At 41.2% G+C, this 10,755-nt stretch overlaps 1 protein-coding gene across 1 annotated transcript in view; it reads right to left on the bottom strand.

Moving 5' to 3' along the window:
* Positions 1–10,755, bottom strand: part of LOC102675372 — a 46,721-nt gene that overhangs the window by 13,626 nt on the left and 22,340 nt on the right. The window contains 10 exon segments of the mRNA XM_031511098.1: positions 120–282; positions 1,229–1,300; positions 1,968–2,202; positions 2,714–2,809; positions 3,567–3,638; positions 5,514–5,612; positions 6,535–6,621; positions 6,875–6,964; positions 7,921–8,031; positions 9,420–9,614. Coding sequence (XP_031366958.1) covers positions 120–282; positions 1,229–1,300; positions 1,968–2,202; positions 2,714–2,809; positions 3,567–3,638; positions 5,514–5,612; positions 6,535–6,621; positions 6,875–6,964; positions 7,921–8,031; positions 9,420–9,614 — 1,220 coding nt within the window.

Genomic DNA, 10,755 nt, shown 5'->3' with positions numbered 1-10,755 from the left:
TGGCCGCTGGAAACGAGAGAGAGAGAGAGAAAGAGGAGAGGAGAGAGAGAGAGAGAGAGAGAGAGGGAGGAATCGGCCAAGCGTTCGGATACGTAAATCGAAACGATGGACGAGCTTACTTGGCGAGTTTGCTCAAGATACTTGGGGACCTCTTCACGGCGATCTGCGACGGCGACCTTTCGATCTCGTTAGTCTCGGCGCCGGCCTTCTCGAACACTTGGAACCGGGACTTCACGTTCAGGCTCGACAACTCCTCGAGGCCCAGGTCCGGTTTGTCTGAGGCTGCGAATGGATATTAAACAAAAGTTTAACGCTTCGTCGAACACGGGTGTCTCGATTATATACTTAGATCGTAGATTCGATGGCACACCGGTCGCTTATATATATATATATATATATGTATGATTTTTTAATGGGCCGATAGGCGACTCTGGTTGCTGCGATGAATGCGATCAGGAGTCTAGCCAAGCTGTGATAAAATCGTTCAGTATCGCTCTAAAGAGGTTTAACTGCTTCGAGTTAGTCGGTTTTTGGCTAAGGTGTTAATATTAATTCGTGGTGTATATATATATATATATATTTTTTTTTTTTCGGCGAATCGAAAATTATATCGTATCTTCCTTCTCTACGATATTTCTCGATATATTCGCATATCAATTTTTGCGTTTTGTCAGAATATATATAGATGTTCCAAAAGATGTTCCACGAATATATCAACACCTTGTACAATAATGAATCGAACAATCTCGACAATCTCGCGTCCGTGGTGTTGAAAAATCACTTGTCCGACTAGTTGGTCTCTACTAAATACCTTAACGTAATAATTACGCCACCGACGGACTCGAAATTGTCACGTGTGCGTCGTCATGCAACGATGATTCTGTCTCACACTACAGCGACGTTACAGCGTCTTACTTAATAATCGTAAAGATATTAAAATTAGAAAACAAACAACCAAACAACCTTCTATGGAATGGAAAGATGAAAAGGAAAGAAAGAAAGAAAGAAAAAAAAAAAGAAATAAATAAAATTAAAGAAGAGGGAGGGAACACATCGAGGGAGGATAACTATAACATAATGCGTGTGTCGTTGTTAAAGAACGATAATCAGCGGTATTAAAAAAGGTGCACACTCTGCAAACGGTTAGGCAACTGTTAGAAATGTTTTTCGTCGTTTGGACGACCATTGGCCGCCGTATCGGTCACACTACCACCGTCAGAACTATTACCTCTGACCACATCGGGCGGCAACTCTTTCGGCTCGTTCTCCCGTATGATCAGCTCCGGCTTTCGAGGTCGCACTACGAAGTTCACAAGACATCCCTTTGTCGCATTAACCATCTCTTTGCATTTACGTGTAATTATATAGAGGGGAGGGAAGAACGGGAGAATAATAGACAGGTAGGGGAAGGGCGGTAATTTCAGTGAACCGAAAGGAGGGGGACCGAACGAACGATTACGCAGATTATTTCATCCACAACTTCGTCCCCCTTTCCGAGAGTCTAACCTTCTTTTCGTCAATTCATTCGTGATATTTCGATATTTAAAAAAAAAAAAAAAGAAAAAAGAAAAAGATACTCACTCGAGTATATAATAAAACTCGATGCAAAAGTATTTTATAATTACAGTAACGCTTTTACCAGATTCTTAATACACGATTCGGGTACTACTGAACGAGTTGCGAATTGGATAAAAGTTAAATCGAAATCTCTTCCATGTTTTTCTTCGAATCTTTTAAAAGTCCATGGTCGATGAAGAAGAAGGTGGACACGCGTGTACAGAAGAGAAAGAAAAGGCAGGGGATAAAACCGCGGAATCGGTGTACGCAGCAGAGGCGGTGATATCAAAGCGACCAGAAAGATTCGCGGAGATTAGACGTAGGAGGTAAGGTCTATTTCGAGGCGAGTTCCGCCTACAGTTGCGAAGAATCGCGAGGAGAGTGTAAACCGTGGGGTGTGATCGACTTACCAGGCTGGTCGGACTCCTCAACCGGTTTCGGTTGGAAGAGTTCCTTGAAGTGTGGCTTACAGTAAAGCGTGCTCTCGTGGCTCTCGTAATTGTCCACGTTAAGCTGCTTGCTACACTGGACGCACCGGAAGCAATTCTTGTGCCAGACCAGACCCTCGGCCTTTGTCTGTTCCATTTGGAAGACGACCTTGCCACAGCTGCGGCAGTTCGGGTTCGTGTCGCCGTTCTGACCCACCTGCCGTCAAATCCCATTATTGCTCCACCGATTTACTCCTTTTTATCTCCCCCCTCCCCTTTTAACGTTCCTTTGTTCTTTTCTTTTTTCCCCCCAATTACTCTTCGAGAGTGTAATTTGAATATTGTTTTTCCAAGAGTAACAAGAGTTTTTTGCCAATTCATTGAATTTGATACATTTGAATTTTCCTTATTGAAAATTTTACTCGGGAGGAAGACTTTGAAGAGAACATCGATAATTCTTTTTTTTTCTTTTTTTTTTTTTAATTTCAAAGGTCAATCCTTCAGCCGGGAAGTTTCTTCTCGAACGAGCAAGCGCCTTTGTTGTTTCCTTCTCGTTATTATGAGATACGGAGAACCGGACGATCGATTCCGCGCGAACAACTCGAAACAGAAAGGCTATTTACGCGTTCTCCGCGGCTGAAGGGTTAAGTTACGTCGATCTTAAAGTATCTCGAAGAGAAAGAGGGAATATATATATATGCATAAAGAGAGAGAAAGAGAAAGCTTACGGCGTTCAGCTGCTGTTGCACTTTGCCAGCATCGATCGAGCGCACATGCAGCACCGTCTTCTTGCTGAGGGCGTCGAATTTATTGAAGCTCGACTTCTGTAAACACAAACAGTGCACGCGTCAAACGAGAAGTGCTCGAAAGCTTCGCTCCTCTTCTTGTCGTCGTGGGGTGAAAACCTCGTATGATCTCGTGGTGTATTACGGCACGTGTTTCATTCTAGCCTGAAGCTTGTTCAGCGTGAGCGTAACGAAAGCGTGTTCTTCGCGAAAAATGTATGTACCGTTTCCCATTATTTCGATCTCTTTTGCTCCGTAGAAAAAAAAAAAAAGAAAAAATAAAACTTCGAAATTGAAAAACCCACGGTGAACATTTTTGCCACACAGTGATACGAGGACACGTTCAAGACTCGTGCACACTCTTTTAAAAATTCTCTTACCAAACAGCAGGATAAAATGCAACTTGAAAAATATCGATATTTTTCGAAAAGCGAAACATCGGGTCCGATGGTATATCGATATATTCGAAGCTTGCTTCGAGCAAGGAGTACAGTTTGGATACAAGAAAGAAAGAAAGAAAGAAAAAAAAAAAAGGGAAAAAAAAAAAAGGTTCGAGTAAATCTGAAAAGGGAATCTCGTTCCACGAATCAGCAGCGATCGATCGAGCAGAGTCGAAGGAAGGAAAAAGCGAATCCTGTTTTATCGAGCGATCGGATGGAACAAGCGGAGAGGAGAAGCATAAGGCGAGAGAATCTATGATACGAGTAGGAGGAGAGTATCCCAAGTGCGGGTACAAGATAAGAGAAGCTTGGTGCGAACCCGACCGCATATCGTTATCTCTGTTCGGGGTTCTTACCTCGAGCCTAGGTCGATCCCTGTCCTTATTACCCTCGCTCGTTAAGTTTGCCAAACTACAGTAGGAAGCCCTCTGTCCCGAGGCCGTGGTTTCGCAAGGTTTTCGATTAAGGTTTTCATGCATTCCGGGGTAGGCATCGAACAAAAAAGAAAGAAACAGCACGGGCTGCGGGTTAGTGTCGTGTGATAAATATTCGAAGCGATACGCCTTCATTCTCTCACACTTTCGACGGATTCAGCGGTTGGCGTTGTTTTAGAGCGATTTAAAAAAAAAAAGGGAAACGTTTGTTTCGACAATTCGGTAAAAATTGATTTAAAATTGTATTTATTTGGATTTATTTGTTTTTTTTAAACTCACGACTCGAGAGGAAAATATATCGATGATCGATATTACGTGCTCAATTGCTGTCAACAACAGTTTACGATACGTTTCTTTTTCGATCGCGAAAGAAAATAGGCGTTCAAACGTTTCGAAACGTTTGTAAAATATTGAGAATCGTGTAAGAAGAGATCGACGACATCGATCCGCGTTTTAACGCGCACATTCTTCCGACTCTTCTCTCTCTTTCGAAGAAAAAGCGTTGACCGAGGGAATTAGACCGACCCGGTTCACAGAGCAAATCGCGATGTTCCTTGCTTCTTCCAACTGAATTTCCACGGCGTGGAAGGGAATCGTTAACCGATAAGCAAACAGAGAGAGAGAGAGAGAGAGGAACGTAGCGATGGTGAGGAGGAGGGAGAGAGAGGGTACCGTAAAAGGTTTGTCGGTCGCCAATCGATACAAAAATCTTCTGCCAACCGCTGCATCGCCGGAGAAAAAAAAAAAAAAAAAAAAGGAGAGGGGGGGGGGGGGGGGAGGGGGGGGGGGGGGGGGGGGGTACCCGAAAAGGTTTGTCGGTCGCCAATCGATACAAAAATCTTCTGCCAGCCGCTGCATCGCCGGAGAAAAAAAAAAAAAAAGAAAAGAAAAAGAAAAAAAAAGAAAAGAGGACGAAGGGGAGAAAGAGAGAGATAGAGAGAAGAGGGGGCGAGCCACAAAGACAGCTGGAATTGTTTCTCAAGCTTCGAATAGCCTTTCCTTTTGGCACGGAACCCGCGTGGCCCCGGTGCTCTCTCTCTTCGACGCGACGCCGATACGCGCTCAAACCAGTCTTTCCATCCATTCTCGATCTATGCAAATTGAAATTTCGAAGTTCGCCGACCGATAAATAGCGTCTCTACACGCGAAGCGAATTACTTATGGAAAAAAGAGAAAGGGAGAGACAGAGAGAAAGAGAAGAAAAAGAAATGTTAGAAATGGAGGGAAAAATCGGTAGCCCGGTTGTGCCCCCGTTCGAAGATAAGGCGGCATGAATTTAAAGTTGTGACCGATTTCACTAGGCGAGGAATTATGTCACCCGTACTCGAAATCCGTAACCGGATAACCGATAAACGGCGGATACACACGGCGAAAAACTCGCAAGGCCTCGATTCTCGGCCATCGTCGCGGCGCAAAGTGGGGCAAATGAGTAGTAGTAGGTTATTATCAAAGCCGGCCCTCCCTTAAATGGAGAGACAGCATTCGCGGCGACTGACTCGATGGCAAAACGCGTATTCACCCGACAACGCCGTCCTCGAATCGTTGCTCGCGTCCAAATTCGCGAGAGAATCCCCAATTTTCATCCGATTTGCAACAATTGCTTCCAAAAGTATTCTCCTCTCACCGAGTATTCTCAACGAGGGAGAATATTTATTCGCGCAAAGCACGTTTTAATTTATGCAATAATTATACACAGCGAAACAACTATGTTATCCATCCAATTGGTTTGCAATTTTTCACGGAACGTCCAATCATACTTTCGAAATCGACTACTATTTTATATCATTCTGTTTTTTTTTTTTCGATAAACGAAGATATTCCAACTGTCTTCGATGTCGTCCAACAGGTTCACTGGTATAGGGTACTTACGAGGGCCTTGACCGACACCCCGGTGAAGACGAGAGCGTCTTTGGCGAACTTCGAGTAACCCTTCTCGCATACTCTCAGATCACCCAGCGACCTTGCTTTCTACGATCGTCAATGGGAGCGTCAATGGGAATTCAGATTAGCGGCAACAATTGCGGAATCTCGCGATTAATTAAGCTTACGAGCTTTGCGAACTTTTTCGAAAATTGAACGAACGAGTTGCATCTCTTTTCCTCGACTCTGCTCCACAATGTTTTGCTGCAAAATTCATTGTGGCAAAGCGGAGAGAGGTTCAAACAATTTCGCAAAGCTCGAGCTCGAGTTATGATTAGTAATGCTGTTACGATAATTGGGGTAAATTATTTGTTTGCCGTCGTAGGTTAATCCTATTGCCACACATCGCGAAGCGAAATAACGGAAGTTCGAAGTAGCTCATGCAGTAATAACTGTTAATAGGGCTTTCATTCCTATGTCGATACCACGAAACATCGAGCAACATGCTCGCGATTCTAATTACGCTCGAGAAGTCGTCCATCTTTCGAACGATTCGATCGATTCAACTACTTTATCGATCGATAAAAAAAAAATAAAATAAAATAAAAAAAGAAGATGACTGAAAGAAATATATATATATATATATTTTTTACGAGAATTTATCGTCAAAATCGCGTTTGTCAATCGTTCTCGTCAACCCTCGACGAAAATATCGATCTTCTATATCATGAATCATCTTTTCAAATTATTTTATTTGGTTCAAGCTTCCCTCCTAATCGTTCCATCAGAGTTCAGAAGAAATAAAGAGGAGGAATGACGTGACGAGTGACAACGGATTATTCTCGATAAGAATTTCTTTTCTTTTTTTCAGATAATTAAATCCACTCGTCGAGGGTCGTAGAGTTGTTTCTCGAATAAAAAAAAAAAAGAAAGTAATAATTTCGCTCGAAATAAAAGAAAAATGAAAGAAAAAAGAAAAAAATAATAATCTTTGCGAAAAGGGAAGCGAGATGATGTAATGATACAATACCTCCTCGGTGTCCATCGTGTGATTCGTTTTCCCATATGCCGTCTGATCGCCGTCGCTCATGTTCGAGATGTCGCCAAAACTACGACACTGTTAGTGACAAAATACAACTGACAAAGTGTAATTGGACAGCCGTTTAAGCGGTTTTTCAGAGCTCTCTCTCGTTATAAGAAATGACGAAAGAAAACAACAAGTAAATAAATTAAGTAAATTAAATAAACGATAAAAGATAAGATTAAATTGGAGAATTATTACGTACGAAAAATTATACGTTTTCTTTTTTTTTTTTTTTCTTTTTTTAATTATAATAGCATTTTCTTCTTTATTCTCATTAATTACTTACCAACTGTTTGATCGACACGCCTGTCGCGATCTTTTCCTTCGTGCATCGATCTTGCTCGTTTCGCGTCGCCTCCGATACATAATTCTGAGTCTGCATGCACAAAATACAATGCACAGGGTACAATACAAAGCTAATCCACATGCGATTGTACGGTGATTCATAAATCTACTACCGGGCTATTTCAATCTGATTTTACTACTATTATCGTTGGATGGAAAATCGTATCACTCCCGAGTATTACGATCGATATGTACGCATGCATATACACATGGAGTGAGTAATTTTAAACGTGTGGTAAATTAAACAACACAGGGAATATTAATTAGCTACTTCACCGTCAATTCTTTTACGTGTCTTTGTCTCAAACACGTGGACTATCCAGAATTGATCAACTTACGAGTTTATCGACAAATTTACGCAAGATCGATCACGCGGCTCTTAATAGAACAACACAATGGGATCGAGCAATGATTCACATTCGTTATCCTCTTCTATTAATTATTCTTCCAATTAACGATCTAATTTTCTTACTCATAACCCGTGACTCAATTCGATACCTTTCCTTTTTTAATATTTATTCTAATCACGGATCAGATAGACATCGGACAAAAATTCGCAAACATTTTTCCGTCTCGAAACTTTTTCAATTTTTCAACCGAATTACGTAAACTTTTACACTTACTGGTTATTCGAAAGAATACGAAAGGATCGGAAACGGTATCGCGTTTACCGCTTTTTCTTTACCGATCGAGCCGCGAAGTCGAGCGAAGAAAGAGGGAAGAGAAAAAAAAAGAAAAGAAAAGAAAAGAAAAGAAAAGAAAAATGAAAATCGTCTGCACGCGAGTGTAGAATTCCTTGCTCGGTCGGTCGAGCGTGAACAGGAGAGGCCACGCGAGCCACGTGGCGAGTCTTCTCGACGTTACACTCGCGTGCCCCTTGCGACGAGGCAACCCGGCCGCGCAACCCGAAACCAATTCGAATATTATTCGCGCGCAAAATATCCAAAGGAAACATCTCGCACGTTTCCGGCCAGGGGGGAAACTTACCAGAGATTTCACGTTGACGTTCGACAGATCGTCCTCGTCCGAGAAATCAAGGGTTTCCGAGTTCATCTGCCGGGGACCAGGGTGCATGCTCGTCCCTTGCAAGTTAGAGTTCTGACAAACAGACAAACACGCGCACACTGTAGCATGCAACACCGCTTTATGCACACGGTTTCGTTTTGGTTATACACGTGGGATTAATTAATTTAATTTGGGGCTATTTCCCTTCTCCCCCCTTGGGCATTTTATATTAGTATCACGTGTAGCACTTTCCGTATTCCAATCAAATTCAAATTATTCGTTTCACGCGATAACGTGATATTGCAAATGAGATCTGGCTGGATTTTATTTGTTATTTGTCGATTCTTCGGAATTTTATTAGTTGGAAAATTATTCGTACAAATTTAACAGAGGATCGAAAGATTAGAGAGAGCAATTTCCCCTAGGAAAAATACAGAGACAAAGCGAGGTAAAAGCGAAATTTCAAGTATCTTGGCAAGTCTTTTCGAGAAGAGTTTTTCCTTTCGAGGGGAAAAAACTTTTCGTTCGGCGAAGATTCTTCGAGAAACCTCGTCCAAGACGACGTCTTGGATCTTTTTCGATTCGGGGTGGAAAAGTTCCCCGCGCTGGACGAACCGGAATCGGGGATTCGGATCGCGGAAACTCGTGGGAAAGAAAGAGGCCTCTCTCTTCCCTCGGCCCCGACGAGCGAAATTCTCACGGGATGCCCGAAAAAAAGAAGTTTCCTCCTCCCCTCGGAATCTCATTCTTCTCGCAAAGACGATAGAAATCGAGAGAATTGAAAACGAGCCGGCGCGCAACAACGATTCGACAAACGTAAACGGAGTGTCAATTAAGGTGAAAAGCCTGGAAACTCGTATTGCTCGCATGCAAATAAGGATTAAACGGGGATTTCCGGTTTTCGCGACCGGGCCATCATCCAGGTCGAACGTGGTTCTTGTTTTGACACCGTTGATCAACGCGGTTCATAACGGTTCGTGCATTTATGTCGCGTGTATTTATATCAAATCCATGTAGAGAATTCCTCGATTCCGGATTCGAACATCCGATATTATTTCATTCTTCCCGTGGAAGAAGCGAATTCATAGGATTATTCACACATCGATTGGAAGATCGATTCTAGAGGATATGAATAAACACGAAAGTTGATACAGTCGAATCAACAATCTTGCTCGAGATTTATTTATTTATCGAGTTACGAGCAATCTAAATTCACTTTCATCTTATCTTATCTTGGTGCGTTTTTTAATTTTAAAACGAAATTAAAAAAAATTGTATATACACTTTATAAGCATCTAGAATTAATTTATTTTTTCTAACAAGGATGCTTTGGATTATTTGCGATCGTCTCGATGATTTATAATCTTTTATCAAATTTCGTGCTTTTGGTCCCTGGAATCGAGCTTCCAAAGGAATATATCAAGAAACATAGGATCCTGTGAAAAATTAGGGGACACTATATACACAATTGTTTCACTTACCACAGAAATATTTTCCTTCTCGAGCTCGTTCTTCTTGCTCTTTTTGGTCTTCTTTGTGCGGGGAGTGAGATTGGGCGAGGCATCATTACCGGCGACGCCCTCGATCTTCTTCTTCTTCGTCTTGGTCCCACCCTTCGCGCTCTGCGAGGTCACAGTTGTCGCGCTCGTCGTTATTGTTTCCTCTCGGCTTTCGCTCTGTATTAACACAGGGGAACAGATTTTTATTCCTCGCTTGAAAACCTAGAGTGATCTCTTTTAAATTGGAGGATTTTAAATTGTTCGTAAAAATATTTACGGAATTTTTAAGATGTTTTCTTTTTTAAATTTTATAGAGGATCTTGATGTATATATATTTAATCCTTAATCACTGGATCGAGGAATGCGAAATTTGAAACTGAAATCATTTCGAAATAATCAAAGTACACAAGAATAAAAATTTGGTATTGTAAATTATATAAAGGAAATCTTACGATAGAGTCAATTACGAAGAACTTTCAACGATAATTAAAGATTTAAAAATATTTATTTCGAACGATTTCCTCCATCCCATAATAAATTTCGAACAAATACGCAATTAATATTGACTCACCCCACAATAAATCCTACATTTATCAACGCAACATCTTAATTGCTTTAAACGCGTGTCCTTTTGCGGACAAGAGACTCTGCAATCTGTAATCTCGGCTAAATAAGAGGATGTCGTTCGAAACATAGTTTCCCTAATGATATCCTCCGAGTTCCATCGGCCATCGAGAGCCGCATCCGGACAGAAGAGGGACTTCGAAAGTTGCGAAACGTCGAAAAGTTGCAGCGTCGTTAATAACGTTGATCTTTTCCTAATCGATCCAACGATAAAATCGCTCTTTCGTCATCGTTTCTTTTCTTTTTCGAAAGTTTCAAAATCTAATCATCACGAACGAAAAAAAAAATAAATAATAATTTTCGATATCGTCGAGACGCGAGCAAATATTTCGCTATTTTTTCTCACGAAGAAAAGTGTGACACGTTGTAATTTATCTCGTATCCCGAAAAAAAAATTGTTAATCCTCTTTTGAAAGTGGATCGACTTACACGTTTGCAAGTGTAACGGAACGCACATTCGTGGAAACCGCTTTCGTTCGATTCCAGATATATGATTGAGGTTGATGATCGCGAGATTTTTCTTCTCGTGATATTCACATTATTATTATTATTATTATTATTATTATTATTATTATTACGAAGCGTGATCGAGATTCTTCTTCTTTAGAAATTCTTCCTACATTGGATAAAACGTATCAATTAAAATCCAATTAAAATCCACGATCGTAAAACAATTTTTTTAAAAATCGATAAG

Source organism: Apis dorsata, unplaced genomic scaffold, assembly GCF_000469605.1.
Source record: "Apis dorsata unplaced genomic scaffold, Apis dorsata 1.3 scaffold_292, whole genome shotgun sequence".
In the NCBI taxonomy this organism is placed as follows: Eukaryota; Metazoa; Arthropoda; class Insecta; order Hymenoptera; family Apidae; genus Apis; species Apis dorsata.
Note: the sequence above shows the minus strand (reverse complement) of the source record. Positions and strands in the feature narration are given on the sequence as shown.